Genomic DNA, 20,186 nt, shown 5'->3' with positions numbered 1-20,186 from the left:
CTATAAATGCTGCACCCTGTGTATATATATATATATATATAGTCAGAGAACACTCTTGTCATAACTGAAGCCTCAGGCTCAATAGCTATTTAGCGACATAATTGTCCTCACATCATCAACCAAACAATTACATGCCGATGCAAACAACTGCAACGTAAATGGTGTAATTAATGCCGGCTTCGAATACCTAGATAATGAACGCGGCGCAAATTGTCTCTAAATTATCAGCCAAATTAGGAATGCACGTTTCTGAATAATTATTCACACAATATACAACATGTAAAGAAAAGAATACACTTTGCAACCTATTCTATGCTGCTTAATATCATTCTACGACGATATTGGCGAAAAATATATAGATGCGTGTGGTATGAAAAAAATCAAAAAATAAGATATTATTTTTACCATGCGTATAATCTTTTTTAAGAACGCTGCCCCGATTTCGAAATATCCGAATCCTTCTATTTCTCTCTTTTCTCTTTCTTAATGCTTCTGGTTCAAATAGCGCTGAATAATATAATCATGTTTTCAAAGCTGAGAAGCTGAATTTACCACGAATACAAACTCGCAATGCAAATATCTCTCGATGAAACAACATTTCCGCCTCTCCATTTAATTACGCACTTGACAATCCAATCGGACGCGATCACTATATATTACACCGGTGGTATTTATTGATTCATTGTCAGTACTGACATCAATTGCGTTTTTTGAGACAGCTTAAGAAAGTTTGAAAAGTAGATTTGTTATTTTCGCATTTCTTGCTTCCACGAAATTAATTATATGGAAGTGTCTCGCGGCACACAATCGTCATCCGCGAATCAAAAATTTCCATTCAAGCGTCTCAACAGTTGATTAACGATATATCGTGTGATGCTATCTAGGTTTCTTTATCTATGTTTATGGCTTTATAAATGCGCGTGACAACACGTGATTGACGTTACGGATGATGCGAGCCAAAAATAGTTTTCTGTTTCGCGAAATCGGCCGCTTTCGAGGGACAAATTATCTCGTTCGTACATCATTCTTTTGTGCCACGAATCAGTATAAATTCAATATATCTTAAGATATAATTAAGCGACTATGACATATTGTTAACACCAAAACGATAATAAATCAATAAATAGTGAGAACAAAATTAAAACAAGAAGTGGATCTGATGGATGATATTTTAATCGAACAATGCTCGATTATAAAAATTAAAATTAAGATTGACAGAGACAATGTGAATAAAATAGTAGAAAATATTTCTCTCGCGCAAAAAAAAAAAAATTAATTTGCCCTATTTGAAGAAAACGGATTCACGGCAATGGCACGATTACTGCAGTCAGTCAACTGTCAATGGATTTCGCAAGAATCTATTTCGCATCGATGCCTCCCGTTTCACTCGTATCGGTGCGATAAATCTTGCCATTCATCGCGCTAAAACGGACCCGCATCGAAAACACGTACAAAATTCGGGTCAGTCTCTCTCGAGGGGACCCCGCTCTCGGAGAGACTACGGGCGTGCACGTGTTGCCGCGCAAAATGACGAAATTTATCGATCGTAAATGTACGACTCGATCTTTTCGCGCTTTACAAGAAGGTCGCGCGCATGAGATCGATTTCGACCTATTTTCAGCGACGTATCTCGTTGCGTCGAGTACACGTGTTACAAATTATCTCGGCTCGAGATTGGCCAATGAATTTTTTCGTCGAGCACTCTCACGAGCGAGAATAATGATTTTCTTTTCCCGTTTTCGCGTACTTCTTTCTAGCACGGTAGACAATTTTATTCTGATTTCTTGTGGTAGTATTGCGACTTATCGCAATATTTTTGTCGCTACAATAATTTCGCGTACTTGAATATAATATAACGCTGCATGGTTTAAAGAGATTTTCATATAACTGCGTTTTTCCACGTTTTGCATTAAATCAAAGAACACGATTACACGTGTTCTGTTATAATCGCTTTAACTTTGAAATTTAATATTCACTCGTAATGTGCTGTGGAAGTTATAGACATTTCGCAAAATGAGGAAAACCGGTTTTGCCTTTCGCAATGCCAAAGCAAAAATCGCAAAAACTTTATATAATAATAAATTTTTCTTTGAGAGATTTATATTTTTATTTTTATAAAAAAAACATATATATAAAGAAGAAAAAATTATTATCTTATTGTATTCAATTCAATAACAGAATGATTCACAAAGGATATATCACTGTGACATACATAAATTACGCCTATTATGCTTATTTATAAATTAACAGCGATAAACTTCCACATAAGGTGGTAAAAAATTATTCAATAAAAAAATGTATGTAGCATTCTGATGTATAAACACGCCATAAATCGTGCGCTAATTAAAACGCCATAAAAGCTTCTTTAGACAGGCACCTCCTTATCGGCCAGCATGTATAGTAAATAAAATGCTTCCGTGCATTTCTCTCATCACGTGCTTCAAGATAATAGAAACATGATTGAACAATGATTGTGCTTAGCAATAAATTCAAATAGAGAGTCGGACTATTTTAAGATTCTAAATTCTTCCATATCAACCGCAACAGTTTCTTCACAAATTGCTTTCCTCTCGACAGTATTTATTATTCTCATGTCAACATAAATATTGAAATAGATCTATGTAAACGAAATTTACTATTATTATATGTATTAAAAACTTAAAAATATAGCATATAAAAAATTATTTTAAAATAAAGTTATTTTCTATATGTATTTAATATTTTCTCTTTAATCTATGCTTTTAGAAATTAAAGCAGTAAAAATTACAACATAAAATGTCCAGAAAAAAATATCAAAATGTCAAGTTTTATACCGTAAAAATCATCATTTTCAATTCGACATCGTTATAAGTGATTATTATAATGTATCGATAAATATTTGACATATCGTGTCATTTCATTAACAAGAACTCGATACGCTCTATATTTGTTGATGCTCATGAATAACATAAATCAATCTTTTTCTCAAGTCGCTTTTTGCCGTCTTGGGGAGACATCTTGCTGCTTGTCATGTGCTGACGTCTTTCAGTTTAAAATCCTGTCTATATTTGCGCTCGTGGAGGATTTGTGAAGCATTTTCCACGAGACAGCTATAACGATCGGATAATGAATCGCCGTCAAACCGGCAAAAATGGGAAATCGCCGACAAGCGATACATCCATTCATCACTACATTCCTTCGCCCAAGAAAATCCGCGACCGGAAAATCGCATCGATCAAGTGTAACGAGAGTTTCGCGAAACTTAACTTTCTTTTTGCCATACCTCGATATACTTCTTATACGTTTTGTGCTTCGTATGTTATTATCGACACCATTTGTAAGCTGAAACATAGTTATTTTTGGAACTCGCGAGTTATTTTTTGCGCGTATTTTTCACGCTGCTAAGAAAGATGATAAATTACGAGGGAATCGATAAGAAGAATTTAAGCAATATAAAAGCTCATTAAGAAAAATAAATAGGTATGCCTAACTAAATGGTCGCATTAATTAGGCTTGTATTAAACAAGCAGCAAACATAATTCGTTCTTACATATGAATGATTAATTTTATCATCGCGTCATTACAAGGAAACTCTTCGCTATTTTTGCAAATCATTTTATCATTGTGTGCAAAATATTTATGAATTGATATCAATATATATCGTAAAATTTCCCTGTGTTCGCAAACTGAATCACCGAATCGTAATCTATTTTTACGTGATCAAATTATTATTTTTATTGCAATGCTGTTTACGTGAAGCATATTTTCGAATCCTATATTAAACTTTGTAGATAGTAAATTTTTTTTTTATGCATGATTGATGTTGCATACAAACGGCGAGTCAAGATTAAAACTCTGTCACGAGACTAGGAATTTTACGAGGATTCACTTACATGGACTGTTTATTGTTATTGTTTGCCGAGACTAAGATTAAATATTTTTTATTTGTCATCACAGAAAGTCGGATAAATTTGTATGACGTAACACGCGGTTGGCGTAAATACTTATCGAAACGATTTTGTCGTAATAAAAACGCGATACGAAATTTCGGTCGATTAATCATACTATTCATGTCACGCGCGCAAGTGCGTAAACATTAACGGGCGTGGTATTTTCCACTACATGAGGTAAGTGGCGAGATAAGACGATTACATTATATCATATAAACAATGTGAACATCAATAATAGATACTTTATAGATTAAACGCTCGAGAATCGTAAATCTTTGTGTGAAATCTATTATTTATACGCGTATAAAATTTAAAAAAAAAAATAAAGTGTAATATAAATGTAAAATATTTTATTTTAAAAAAGAAACATTCATTCAGCTAGATTGATTATATATTTTCAGAATAAAAATTTTATATAGTATATAATAGAAAACAAATATAATTTGCGGATATCTATTATTTATATAAAATATTTATTTGTTTATATAATCCGGTATTTACGACAATTTCATTTTTATTGCTAATTAATTTTTACTCTACAAGAATAATTTTGATCAACATAAAATAATATAAAGATTATATTGAAAACTAGAAGTTGTTAAGTCTACCAGCGAAGTTTGAGATTGAATATTTGCGGTTACAGTTGCGCTGTTATATATATCAGTTAAGCAATTTACGATATTACGAACGAATATTACTTTCCGCGAGAGGTTTTCACTTTAAATTCCTCTCGTATAAAATACTCGGGAGACTCGAGGTAAATGATGTTTCCGGGGAAATTAATATTCACAACGTATCGCGTCCTATCGCTACACGCTCGTTTCGAGTATAATCGCTCGGGCAAATAGAGAGAGACTTTGGAGCACGAAATGTCGCGTCTAAATTACAATGATGTATTTTCTATAGAGCAGTTGACTTTTTATTAATTTTGCGATCTTGATGCAGATGTCGACTAACACAAAACCTATATAAAGTTCGACACATATGACGAATAAAGTCAATACGTACACCGCCCACGATCGATAACACGCGAACACAAGTTATTTTTACACATCGGTCGCTTCAACCTATCGAATCAATAACCTTCAGTAGCCGGTATTATTATTAGAAATCTTGGGAGAACATGATCTAAATATAATTCGCGGTGTTCCAATTTATATATTACATTTTTGCGAAACGGAAGCAAGGAGCCATCACGTGTCCGTCGTCAAGTTTCAATGCCCGATGAACTTTCGAAATGCGGAAGAGATGTTCATCTTCCTCGCCTTTCATCTCCGATTAATATGTCAATATTTTCCTACTCTCTATCGTCAATTTTGAAATAATTATTTTCTTACTGTCCCAACCAGCTTTACATTTTTTATTCAAAACATCCGAATGTCTCAAATAATTCCTAACAAATTCATACAGTGCACGCTGGGGGAGCTTGAATTATTTGATAAATGTGGCCTTGATGAAACTCCCATCCAATGTTCGTACAAATCCGGCCTAAGCGCATGCCGACGTATGTATGTATGATATCCCTCGACTGCTATCTCGCGGAAGTGAATCGTTTAAAGTATATTCTCGACTCGTTGTAGGAGCAACAGCAACGTACGAGAGTTTGCGCAAAAATCTTTGCCACGGCAAAGAATTGCAATAATTTTCTGTAATAGACCGATAAACTAACTATTTCGTAATAACTCAATCAACGTTAGTCTCGCATTAGCATCATTTTCGTTCGTGAATGTGAAAGATAAGCTGTCAGATGATACTAAGAACATCTGTACATCACTCATTTTCTTGGCCTAATTCGCGTTTAATATACTATGAATCATTCAAAATATCAACATTAATATTAACTAACTTTGCACGTAACTCGCGCATAATAATCATGACTATAACTATATAAGTCATCTTGTCAGTTAAATACATTAATATTAACGATAATACATATTATACATATTGTTTATTGTCTCCTTTTTTTTCAATTTGTCCAATTAGCAATCATGTTTTTAATTATGTACTTTAGAAAATACATGAACATTCTAAACGCGTTATAAGCCGTAATTATCATTTGTTCGTCACCTTATGAATAAATTCCAAGGCTGGAGTACCATGCAAATGAATGCCATGCAAATTTAATGGCGGTTTAGCGACGTGATTCCTGATTTAATAGAATAAAAGGAGGATCTATTACAACTGCGAGAATCTTTTGAATTTTTTACAAATCTTTCTTACATTTATAAAGACTCAACCATCCGCGAGATGAGTCGTCAGCGAAAGCCGATTAATTTCGGCAAATGGGAGATGGCGATTTGTTTTCACGGTTAAATGTCGTTAATAAATTATCGCGAGTTTGCGCGGACGAGAATAACGAGCGGTTAAAAATATCGAGAGTGCCCGAGGCGCGGTTTACTCGCGATTGTTTGCGAATACGTCACGCTATTTTCGCACAAACAGTAGACACTATCTTCGTACATAGAAATTGATACGATTCAATCCATCGCTGATTATTTTGCCTCCGCCGGTGTAAAAACATTTCGCGCACGACGAATCCTAATAAAATCCGATACCGCTGATACTTTTCGACGCGCTGCTATCTTTCTCGATCTAACAGGGGAAAAAAAAAAATCGCAAACACATCCGTTCTGTCGCGACGGAGGCTCATTTCCATCCTTTCAGAAGCAGACACGCGTTAAACGCACAACATGCGTAACGCGATTCTCCCTCTTCCCCTCCCCTTCCCCCTCTCTTTCTATTTTCCTCGATACTGTTCGAAAGGAAAGGAAAACACGGTTGCCTGCCTGATAGCGAGCACCCGGTATTTTCTGCACTCTGAAAATAGCGGGGGTCTCGACATGTCACGTACAGGAAACCGAGCACACTCTCGGCGCCGGTTTGACTCGCGCAAGATTACAATGGATCAGTACGGGGCGTCTACGCGTAAACAATGAAGGGTAGGGACCCTTTTAATATATAATATATATAATAAAATACTGATATGAATATGTATATATATATATGATAAAAATATTATTATTTTTTTAATCACGAGCGATAGTAATATATTATAGTGTCATTAATCCTTTTTACTGATATATCTAATAAAAATTTAAACATGAGAATTTTTTGTGCAATATAATATATAATCAATCTAAGTACAAAAAATATAAGAATTTTATTTTGTACAGACGTTGTAAATTAAGAAGATTGAATTAATCCCCTTCGTTGCAAGACAGTAACATATTTTACGTCTTACAGACCATTAAATAGACAAAGTGCAGTAAAAGTTCCTTATACCTCCACTAGACTGCAGCACGTACAGGAGCCAGAATTATAGTAGATAATAAAAAAAGAAATATCCCAGAAGCTTCTCTTTTAAATTTCATTCATAATTATAGAAATTAATACAAGATTATTCTAGCGATAAAATAAATGTTTCGAATTATATATCAATATGGCTATTAAAAAATTCGAAAGGTCAATTTAAAAGATAGTACAAGCAATGATAATTTTGGAACACCATATGTAAAGCCCTTTGAGTATACATTAATTATGTCAGTAGTAATAATGGAATTTGTAACGTGAGAACAAGTCCTTCAGACATTCCATTATTTGCATTAGCAACAAGCCGCGACTAGAGTAATTTTTATGTCATAATGTACGTGCGAGTGCTATGGGAGATACAAATTACGACCTTACAAATTTATAATAAGACCTTCCACATTTCCATGTGTATAAATAATAAGAACATTAATTTCATAAATCTAATAAAAAGTTTTTAAAACAGTAACCGATGCAAATTCCAGCCGTTACGCTTGACCTTTCTGGATAATACTTGGAGTACTTCAAGGTCCGCGGGAAAAGGATTTATAGAACTCGAGAATCGAAGAAGCGAGAATAAAATTAAACTTACATGAATATGTACGTCGAGATAAGAACTGATACAAGAGGTAATCAATCGTTAATTCTATAAATTTCAATTAAAATTCTACCATTACATTGCAATAATTATATTATGTTGTGCTCGACATGATTAAAAACTATCGTTTTATTTATTTCTACCTGCAATGGCGTTCTATCCAATAATTTTTAAGCAACAATATTATAAGATACTTTATTTTAAACATTTAAAAAACTTTATTAAATACGATTGAAGAATATGATTCAAAAGTTTGGCATTCTAAAAGTAGTGAGTCACGCCGGTGTGTTAACACCTCACATTTAAAAACCAAAAGTTTTATAAAAAATTCTATTTGCATCTTAAATAATTCTACAGTTCCTGATAGGTTTTAAAAATAGTTTCGCCAAAATATCTAAAAAAATTGCATCTTGAAAATATGAGGTGTCAACTTCCCGTAGCACCGCAAAATGTAAAAAATGCTATTTAAACCATCGTATGTCATAGTTCTCGAAGAGTTCTATAGTTCCTTATATTAATAATAGTTTCAACCGCCAAATATTAAAAAAAATTTTTTAAATCTGGAAGCTAACATCTCATTTGTTAAAAGTGGCCAGAACTTTTTTGTTTTTTATTTTACAGTTTCGGGCCTTAATAATTTTCGATAGAACTATTCGAGGTGCACAAATAGAACTCTCAACAAAACTCCGAAATTCTCAAAAAAATTTCGGTTGGTTTGGATGGCTTAAATGGTATTTTTTGCATCTTGCGGTGTCACGGCAAATTGACACTTCATTTTTTCAAGATGCAGTTTTTTTTTTAGATATTTCGCAGAAACAATTTCTAAAACCTATCAGAAACTGTAGAACTATTTGGGATGCAAACAGAACTTTTGATGAAACTATCGATTTTTGAATATGAGGTACTAATTTCACACTGGCCTGAGTCACGCTTTGAAATATGAACCGTAAACGGAGGCTGACACACATGAGCTTCCTAGTAACCAGCACAGACCGCATTAAGAGAATTCGAACCTTGACGTTTGTGCTCTGACAAATGCGCTAGAGTCAGATGCAAACTGCAGCAGTCTTCGCCTTTGCAATAAAGTCAATAGAAACTCGCGCACCTGTGCACGGTGCGAAGGTGCGTTGCAGCTTGCATCCGCGATACACATACGCATATTATATCGATGTTTAACTTATACAAACAGCATACAGATTCGTTGCGACAGTGAAAGGAAACCAGCAGCGAAAACGCGACATTACGGGATTGACAAGACGCGCGCGCGCGCGCGCGCGGCTCGGCTCAGTTACTTGTCGCAAGTTTTCCTTCGTTCACGAAGGCGGAGACTTTATGGCTTTCGTAATATTGGAAAGTACTCGGCGCATTGTCCCTTGCCGAGGAACAATAATAACATCGTGAGATTTCCGATTTAATTCGCCTCACCGCCCTGCGTTTATCATTAAATGGTAAAAATCTTTATCTTCGCAAATATTGAATTTTATACTCTGATAAAAAAAACGAAATGTGATTATCTTGATGTGGATTATAAAATAAATTATTTTTCATGTTTTTTTGTATGTCATAAATAGATTTAGATGTTGTTTTTATATGAATCTGTCTCAAGCATAAAGTTTTTTTAAATTTTCTTCTTAGGTTGCCAAATATCCGAAATTAGTAGACTTTGATGATCATCGATCGATTTGTTTTAACAACTGTTATATATAGCGTATCAACACTCGGCACAGTTTGCGAGTTTAACATCCGATGACCGATTCGTCCGGGAAACGCTTTTACGAGATCAATTATGCAATTAGTGATCGAGTTTCATATTACTCTCTCCCTCTCTTGCGGAATATATTTCATAAAGCGACTTCGGAGAAGTCTTATCTAGAACATTTCCTTTCGACAGATGTTTTGATAAATATACCGTCATGCATTATACGTGCGTGACAATTGTTATTAAGATTAGATCGATCAAAGTAACCGTCGAAAAAAGTGCATGCTAGAATAGAAGATTATAATACACGATTTAACGAAATAAAATATTTATATCTTTAGCAAAAAAGAAGAGAATATTTCCGTTTTTTTATTACACTTTATAAATAATTTTTGAAAAAATCGTATAAATAAATGTGTCTTATATAATTCTCACACCGTATCGTCTTTTTTAACAATTCAATTAAATATTTAATATCTTTTACGAGATCAATTATGCAATTAGTGATCGAGTTTCATATTACTCTCTCCCTCTCTTGCGGAATATATTTCATAAAGCGACTTCGGAGAAGTCTTATCTAGAACATTTCCTTTCGACAGATGTTTTGATAAATATACCGTCATGCATTATACGTGCGTGACAATTGTTATTAAGATTAGATCGATCAAAGTAACCGTCGAAAAAAGTGCATGCTAGAATAGAAGATTATAATACACGATTTAACGAAATAAAATATTTATATCTTTAGCAAAAAAGAAGAGAATATTTCCGTTTTTTTATTACACTTTATAAATAATTTTTGAAAATCGTATAAATAAATGTGTCTCATATAATTCTCACACCGTATCGTCTTTTTTAACAATTCAATTAAATATTTAATATCAAAACATGATCACTTTGTGAGAATAAATTGCTAAATTATTCGCTACTTAATTATTTTTTTTTCTTTACGAATTAATTACGATATAATTAATTGATGGAGATATAATTTATATATATAATTAATTGATGCCAACTCTTAGACTAAAGTTTTGCGTAAAAAATTCGCTCTAATTGTAAGACATAAATTAGCCCGTAAATTAGCACTCGTAATACTTTCTAGAGTGTGAACCCACGAAATTATTTTTCCTCGAACCAAAGGAAGCTTCGGAGAGAACTTTGATGATCTCACTCTCGAGATCGCGCGCTCATGCATCATACGTTGAATAATAAACATTGTTGCAAGAGTGGACTCGTTCTTTCTTTCAACATATCTTCGCTTCGCGTGACACAAAAAAAAATCTGACTCGTCGAAATGACGACGAATAACGGAAACGGGCAGCGAGGGACCGCGAAAATTTAGTGAAGGTAATAAAAAAGATTTTATAACAATTAAGGATACGATCGATCAACGCGCGAGAACCATTAATAAAATAAATCCATCGTGCTAATATTATCTTATAAAGATGCTCATAATATACGCTTCTTTGTGGAAAGCGGCTTGAGAAGCCGCCGCTTTCTCGCGTCAAGTATCATTAATCATTCGCCATTCCTAATTATCAAAAGCCCAATGGTCGATTTAACTCGACGCAGGCTGCGCCTTGCAATCTCCGCACGCGGCATATTTCGCGCACCTGCCGCAAATAAACGACTGATATCACCGCCACTTTTACCCGAGTTCTTCCTCGCCCGTGCGAGTCTCGCGATCGTCCTTTTTGGTCCGCTATTATCCGCAGACGGCAAACAGGTTCCAGATGCTTTTTCAGCGAATTCTACGTGTTTCGAGCTCTCAAAAAGACACGGCAACGAAAGATATATTTTCAGTTCTATTGATTAAAATACAATTATTAATAATAAATTCCCCTAATAAATATTTGTCTTCTTTTTAAATTTTCTAATAATTTCCAGCAAATATTATAAAACAATAACTTTGCGTTTTTTAATTAATTCATATCAAGAGATATCTGTTCTAATGTTGTGACTATAATATACAAGCTCGCTGCGCCTCGGTATAGTTACAATCGCCCCGACAATCAATTACGACAAACCCTCGAGAATTCTCGTCACTTCCCATGACAAAAGGTCGGAAGAAACTTGTAACAGAGATATACTCAAGAGAACGGGTGTACTTAAAAATAATTAAAATAATGGATGTACACTTAATAATAATTAAAATTTTTTTAATTCAAAAAAGTAACTTTCTGAAAATTTTGATTAAAATATTGACTGATCCAATTGTTTTATCATTTCTTTTAATCTATTTACAAGGAAATAAATAACCTATAGTTTGAAATTCATCGGTTTAAAGAAATTGCATTTTTATCAAAAGTCACGAATAATCAAGAAGACTTTACTCAGCAGAAAAAAAAAAAATCAAATTGTAACCAAACATATAAAAAAAAAATATTCAAAAATATCAATCTATTATTGGAAAGAAGAAACAAAGATTTGCCATATATAATATCGCAACTACACCCGCCCTCTCAAGGTCTTACAACAAGAATCTCTCGTTTTCTTTTTCTCTTACCTGAGGCCTCGCGCGCTGCCTGCGTCTCAAGTAGTTGTCCGACGAGGGTGGCACCGCGCTGCAGGTGTCGTTCCTCGTGGGTATCCTCGTGGGCGGCGGTACCACGGCGTGGCCGTTGGCGACGACGGGGGTCATCGTCGAGGCGTTCGTCGAGGGAGTATCACGATGGCTCTTGGTACGACGTAACAATCGGCGCATCGTATTCTTCACCGTCGCGGCGATATGCGTCGCGCCGCCGCGATCCCCGCCGCCCTCGTGACGGTGCTGGTGGTGATGATGATGTTGCTGCGGATGATGATGATGCTGATAGATCATCGACTTGTTGTAGTCCACCTTCTTCAGACGCGTCGACGCGGGCGCGGGTGCCACTTTGTGACCGCCCGTCTCTGTCACGTACATTGTGTCCACGTGCGGAGCAATCCTGCTGGATTTCTCGTCGCTTCAACGACGATAAACTTCTAAATACGGAGCGTTTCTTGTTCCACCGGGAAATAAAACGTATCGTCGCGAATAGACTTCACCGATACTATCGGAATTCTAGTTCTAAGAAAGACGTCCTCTCGTTCGTGAGAAGAGGTCAATGACTTTGAAATGTAAAAGAGGCTACACTCTTGTAGTTAATTTTCTTAAATTTTTCTCGAGCACAATTTCGAAATTAGAGAAAATTTTTCGTCCTGAAAATAAATATTCTGTCTTCTCGGGAAGAGTATTCTCTTTTCGAAAAATATCCTTTTTTTCTTTACTCTCGTAATAATCTTGACAATATAATATTTTGTACGGAATGTCTTCAGGGATGACTCTGCTTTGTTCACGCTTGTCGCTCTTCGGCTGCGAAACACGATTTCGGAACGTCTTCTCGGAAAGCAAAGAGTGAATCGTATATTAGAAGCCGTGCTAATCGCGCAGTCTTAAGTGTCTTTGTTACCACGACGAGAGAAAGTCTGATCTTCCGTTCCTTTCACGATACTTCACGCGACTCTCTTGGCTCGTTTGTAACATCTACCGCAAGATCTCGATGCCTCCTAAGCGACAGGATGTCGAGTGCAGCTGCTGGTCGATCCGGTAACTCGAGGCGCTCTCCGCGCACTTAAGCTGCTTCCACAAGGTGTGCAAAATTTACCCGTTCGACGGGGAAAGCCGGACCGGCACGCTTCTAAGATGTCGCAATCCTTGGATAGTCGATTAAGATTAATTTTGATCGATCATGGATTTATTCATCCGATAAATTTTCAAAAATCTCAAATTTTCCTTTCAGCACGATCCTTCGTTCCAATTGCTTTTCTCGGATTGACGCGTTTCCTCTTGATCCTTAGTGCAATCCTCAACGGTCATTCAACTCATTCGTCGCGGTAAATCACGCTGAGCTGAACTTTCGCACGATTTAATCATGGTGCAAAGTTGCAAACTGCGATTCTGCGGGCTGTCGCGGTCGCGCGCGCGTTGTTTCGACACTCTCGGGAACCCCGTTTACATCAATTCAGCAGTAAATCCTCTCGCGTGCCGAGCTTTCGTCGGATTTTCGTTCAAACTTCAGTGACGTTCTGCGAAAACGGGTCGACTCGGTTAAAGAAGTCGTCCGGGTTTGCATGCGCCACTTTGGCGATTGCGATTCGACATTCGCGGCATCTTTGCACAAGTCAATCTTTGCGGCGAATGTCGTAACGCAAACGAGAGAGAGAGAAAGAGGAACTTATTTCGATTGACAATGGCAACGCGACGACGAGACGTTACGCGGCTTCCTCCTCCTTCAATTGGAGCGGCAGTGATTAATTAGATTTGTGCGCGACGCTTTTCCATTGGTGCGGCTTCAACGATGGCCTCACACGTACCACCAATTCGCTTGTTTGCACGATTTCGGTTCGACGGCGGCAGATTCTGCGCGAGCGATACAAGTTGCCGGTGCAGGTGTTGCCGCCGAGGTTGACGTCCCCGGCAGCTGGCTTGAAAGCCTTTATCGCGATTCGCAAATATTTAAACGGCTTACCACGAGCGCATCGTTACGCGGATTTAATTCGGGACGTCTTTGAGAGCGAGATAGAAAGGTCGTCTCTCTACAATTTCGTGATATTTCTTAAAACGATTAATATAATTAATATAATATAATTAAATGCTGTCTGAAATATATCTCTTATCATGGAAACGCGATATTGTGAGCCTAAAAAATATTATAAAAAGAATTTTTTTATTGTCTCCCTAAATAAGTACCTATTCAATTAACATTAATTGATTTATTTTCGCGTATTAGAACACAAAATTGGAAATAAAAAGCATTTTTTTCTTTCAAAACTTTTAGCCTCAGCCACCAAAGAAATTAGATATTCTTATGATCTTAAATATTTAAAAAAAGTATTAAAAGTATTAAAAAAAATGGATTTGAATTATATATAGAAAATTAAAATTGTGTGTATGTGTATTTCACGAATATGTTCCATACTCTTTCGCTATTCGAAAGCGCTCTGTTGCTCGCAAAAATCGAAAAGTACACAGCTACGCCGCAAAAAACTAAAATGCAAATCGTTAACGCACCTGGGTGCACGCTCGTTACATTCATCGATCCTGTTTCCTTAAAATACCCCCGCATAAAATAATGGACGGGATGTTACAACGCGAATAGGATTAGCCGGGGGTTATTGCACCCGATGAACCTTCCCGGAAAGTCACGACGAGTTGCATTACCAGAGCCCGTTTGTATTTCGGAACCTATTCGCTAAATGGGGTCATCGTCTCCCTCGTGAAATATTAATCCATCTCTTGCGAAACATCTCCAGTCACGTCACGCGTGTCGTTAAATTATACCTTCACAATTAGCGTAATGTCATTTCTCCGCGATATAAATTCTTTCTCATACAATTTTTTAATAAGATTTAAATCGCGTGATCATACACTGCGAGATATTTATTCAAAATCACAGTTTTATGATGAAATGCTCGTAAACACGATGACATCACTTGACGAGATAGAAATTGATGACGTTATGTAGCCGCGGGATTAATGTAACGAGCGCGGTGAGAGAATTCGTTAAAGTCGAAGCGCAAGCGCAACTTCCATATAAGCGGAATAATTAGTATAGAGTTTACTCCATCCATGCGAGCGTGATAAAGCACATTATTTTCGCGAGACATGCAAAGGGAAACTCCGAGCAGCTATACAGAACATGCAGAGTGAATCCGAAACCTACTTTCAGTATATGTCCTAATTAGAGTTTTAAAGCAAATTTAGTCGCGAAGCGAAAGTTCATCTTAGTCGTCAAAGTGGAAAATACGATATGATTAAATATTTGCATAATTTTGGTTGTTAAATTTTATTGCGCATTATTATAAGATAATCGCGTGAAAAGCGCGAGCATAAAGTTGATTACCGTGTAAAATAAAATACCGAGAAAAACGTATCCCCCGCATAAAAATATCCAGAATTTTTTATATACATTTTAGAATTAATGTCACCGAAATTAAGTTAGCACTCTCGTAATATGTATTTTAATGATAAGACAATTATTGTCTATGCTGCATTAAATTATCTTAATCCGAAGTCTCGTTATTATTATTTCCGACACGCTCGCGAATGCCCGAAGATACTGCACGTTTGCATCTCTCCGTGTAATATTAGCTGGATAGGGCAGGGTATGAAATACCGCTATGCCTTACGATGTAAACATCGTAGTCACCAAAGTGATAAAGTGATTTAATAGCCTATCGCGATGATACCATTGTTAAATCACGTTGCAGAAATTCAATTTTTCGGCGAGCGCGTTCGTCTAAGAAAATTGCTGGGAAAAATCACGAGAGCTCATAAGATTCATGAATTTGCTATTCGTAATATCCTTAAAACGTTCTGGCAATCATCTCCTTTGCCACGCTCGTTTTTCTATCAGACGCAGGGACATTAAGCTGTCTAATCGAAAATTATATAACCTCGCGTGACCTATAGAAAACTACTTTGCGAGAGAAAGAGAGAGAGAGAGAGTTAACTAAAGCTTTTCAATAACGTCAATTCACTTGGGTCTCCGATCGCGATGATACCATTGTTAAATCACGTTGCAGAAATTCAATTTTTCGGCGAGCGCGTTCGTCTAAGAAAATTGCTGGGAAAAATCACGAGAGCTCATAAGATTCATGAATTTGCTATTCGTAATATCCTTAAAACGTTCTGGCAATCATCTCCTTTGCCACGCTCGTTTTTCTATCAGACGCAGGGACATTAAGCTGTCTAATCGAAAATTATATAACCTCGCGTGACCTGTAGAAAACTACTTTGCAAGAGAAAGAGAGAGAGAGAGAGAGTTAACTAAAGCTTTTCAATAACGTCAATTCACTTGGGTCTCCGATGGTTATTATGTCAAAAAGGGAACATTCCAATCCAATTAAACTAATCATCTACCGTCAGCTAGAATCAAGAATAAAACGACGCTTAGTGTTAAAGCTTTTACGAGGTCAAGGTAAAATATTCCTCTGAGTTTTACCGTCAAATATATTCGCATCGCCTTTTTTAATATTCAAAAAAATTAAAAAAAGATAAAAAAGAATTTCAGTTTGATTGATGAGATTGCATTTCGACATCCAACTAAAAAAAAATCCACGTTTAAAATTTTTAATTCAGATAATTTATATAGTATATGTGAGGTGTGTTATATGTGTCAAATTTGTGAGTTGCGCGTTTTCATATAGATAACAGAGCGTACCGCACTCGCGCAGATAGTGTTACAGCGGATATCCGGTCGTGTCCCGAATAACGAACGGCGGCGAGCTTCTCCTTCGGGCGTAGTCGTGAGAGGTCGACATTCCTGAGCGCGAGGCATGAATCATCGGTTACGATAGAGAGACACGACAAGACCGATAATTTTCATGTAAACACAGAATAAGAGACGGGTTCCCTAGACATTCGAAAAAAATACTGGCGAACGCAAACACGCGATCCATTTCGTGGCTATGATATGTTATACGCTGTTATTTAACGATTTTATTTTGCCATTCCATTTCGCTGACGCAATGTAATTGATAAGGTAAAAGAATATATCTAATTTACAATTTTTATAAATTTTGTGAAAAAGTAAATATGTTTCTTAGCCCTTTAAATTAATAAAGCGACTGCAATAGAGATAGTAAATACACTCTATATTAATTTAGCTTCGTGAAATTTTCAATCGTAGAATCTATGCGAGATATATTTCGAAAAACGCGGCTAAAAATATATCGGCATCATTTATCGCGTTGTAAAAATCTCCGAACACCTTGAGATCGCAGATTAATGGAACGAAATATGCAAAGATGACGGGAGCGATGCATCGAATGAGCGACGCATGGCGAATCGAAAATTCACTTTATTCGTACGCGCTCGACGTTCAAGGAGGGAAGGCGGTTTCTCGCCGGTGAGAGAAATTACAACGCGTCCTCGTGAATGTGCACCAGGTGACGTCGCAAAGGACAGCGACGATGCACGTGTGTGTACTGCGCATTATTGTGTGTGTCTGTATGTGTGTGTGAACGGGTCTCCTTGAGCTCAGTAGTGCATATCTCCTTTGTACGATGCACTCTCTTTCGCTGCCTACGCTTGGTAAGGCAAGGCGAGGCGAATTCCTTGCGATATCGTTCGTCTGCGCGGAAGAATTCGCTTTTATGATCATCGAGCGCGAGAACTTCGGCGGAGGGTGACTGTGCAAATATACGAGGATGCTAAGAAAAAGATATTAATTTCGAGGGTCGATCGTGTGTCGACCATGACCTCGAGGTTCAAATAATTCCCTATCTATTTCATCTATATTGCATCTCTCTAAAAATAGCCAACGTTAGCTATAATTTGAAAATCATATGTTTTCCAAATCCTTAAAGAATGTAAAATTAAATGTAAATAAAATATCTAACGAAAGAAAGATGAGAAAAAATTTAATAAAATATTTAAAATATGAAGAAATTTAGACGCGCATATCACTATTAAAAGCATTCGTTCTTTCGAAAATTGCGGAGAATCGCGTTCGTCGTCATGTGTTGACACAATGGGCGTGTTGAACCAACCGCGAAACATCACACCGTCACACCACCCATCATGTAGCGAGTCTTGTATGCTCGTGTCAAGTGTCAACACGGAATACATGTCACATCGAGATCAACGGGTTGAGATCGATAGCTTGAGAGGGTATATATGCAAATAAATTTAAACGATGTATCATAGTGCAAAATATCCCCGAACTCTCGACACGCATGTCATTTCAACTGTAAACAGCTCATAATCGTATCAAACATTTATGATTATATGACTAATCAATATAATTCTTGAAAAAGTTGTATATATCGTTTGTATTATATAAAATAAATAAATATATATATATATACTTATTTATTTTCTTATCCGTTTTTCAGACTGATAAATGTAATAACGATTGATACAATTTAAGCTTCAATTTTTTGTTACCCGCAACTTAAAAAAAAAAATTTCCCGTTTAATAGCGTTATAATTATATCCTATTATAAAAATTTTCCTCATATCTAATTTGTAATTATTTCCTTATTTAATAATTAATAGTTTATTTTGAATACAATAATAATGTAAGCTATTCATATATTCCTTGGCCCCTAAACTTTTCACACGCGTATATACTTTCATATAAACTTTAAACGTTGAATGAAATCTTGGACGGCAAACGGTACTCGCGACGCATACTTTTCACCAGAGAAACGCGGCCGCGAACTTTTTCGACACTGATCATGGAACGCGTTTCATTGGAGAATCGCGCGACTTCCTAACGTGATTAACGTAAATGAGTTAGTGTTATTCTCCGATAAAAATACGGAGAGAAACCCGTAAAAGCTGAGTTAGACTAATATAGCCATATAAACATAGATCGTTTAAAATCAGAGAAAAACATTATTAATGACGTGTTTTTTGCGCGTGTATGTGATATATCGTACAATTTTATTTATCTAATTAAATGCCTTAATCCTAGATAAGCCTCTCAGAAATCAAACTCTGATCAACTTTATTTTTTCTGCAAATTTTTTTATTTAACACCAGAGCATACGATTAAGTGGTCTGATATTAAAATCAAGAAATTTATAGAAAGTAAAGTCGATTAATTTCATTTCTGAAAGTCTCAAATATCAAACGATAAATTTCGAAAGCGATCATTTCAATCTCGAGACGCGATTTAAAAATAATCGCCGCGAGATAACAATGTAATGTTACATGGTACAGTCGTTGAGATTATAACAAGGCGGTTATAACAAGACGCTGGCCGTTTGCAGGCTGATAGGCGATCGAACGAGTTAATGAAGCGAGTACATAAAGAGCCCCGTATCGTCATCTCGATTGGTCCGTCAATCAATCGATCGGTCGATCGATCGATAGATCATTCTCGCGGCTACCCGATAGGCGCACACATCTCGATAACGTTCCTCGAACGAAACCTGTTGCACCTACGGGCGAGTTGCGTAAATTAAAGAGCGTTCGCGTTGCCTCTCTATATACGTCACGCGTCTCGACAATAGCCGCATGCTGCTTACGACATTTCGCTTAAATTGATCTAAAACTCGCAAGTCAGAGACACGCCATCAATTCGGAATGTAAATCGGTTGAAAAAAGAAAGAACTTCGCGCAATTCCGGTTTTTGCAACGCCGAGCGCGCGAGAATGAACCGATAACTATCGCGTATCGAAGGCTGGTCGATTGTCTTCAACGAACGCGTGAAGCCCGATGGAACTATATACCAGGCGTTTTTATGTAATATACAGCAATTGCGTATCCCGGGAATTTGTATAAGAAATGAGAGAAATTATTTCCTTCCGCACGATATCGCAAAAATCGTGCGCTTTCTACACTTTCTTACCGCGTCTCCTTCGTCTTATTTTATTCTTTCCAGTTTGGTCGATTTTAATTTTTACTCGTTTTTTTTTTTCTCGGATACACGGTTATTAAATTATTGTCCTTTGAAAATCTCGTAGAACTTTTCGTTATATTTAATATTTATTCCAAATTTTATTGTTCAAGAATTATTTTCGCATTTCTAATATTATCTCGTTTCTAACACACACACACACACATGCATACACACTGAGTAAGCCATTATTACGGAAAGTACATTTAAGAATGATTAAAGTCCGGTTGCACGACACGTAATCTATTCACACGGATAGAATACTATAATATATTCTTTTATTT

General features: G+C 36.3%; 1 protein-coding gene across 3 annotated transcripts in view; it reads right to left on the bottom strand.

Moving 5' to 3' along the window:
• The window catches only part of LOC115242601 (serine/threonine-protein kinase MARK2-like), a 94,447-nt gene that overhangs the window by 52,093 nt on the left and 22,168 nt on the right, over nucleotides 1-20,186 (bottom strand). For 2 of the 3 annotated variants that reach the window (XM_029819019.1, XM_029819020.1), the window contains exon 2: nucleotides 12,039-13,579. The exons of the other annotated variant lie outside the window; for it this stretch is intronic. In XM_029819019.1, coding sequence (XP_029674879.1) covers nucleotides 12,039-12,437 — 399 coding nt within the window. In that variant the 5' untranslated portion in view covers nucleotides 12,438-13,579. The remainder of the gene's footprint in view (nucleotides 1-12,038; nucleotides 13,580-20,186) is intronic. 3 annotated transcript variants of the gene reach the window in all.

The sequence above is a fragment of the Formica exsecta genome, unplaced genomic scaffold (genome assembly GCF_003651465.1).
Source record: "Formica exsecta isolate Colony F162 unplaced genomic scaffold, ASM365146v1 scaffold614, whole genome shotgun sequence".
Lineage (NCBI taxonomy): Eukaryota > Metazoa > Arthropoda > Insecta > Hymenoptera > Formicidae > Formica > Formica exsecta.
Note: the sequence above shows the minus strand (reverse complement) of the source record. Positions and strands in the feature narration are given on the sequence as shown.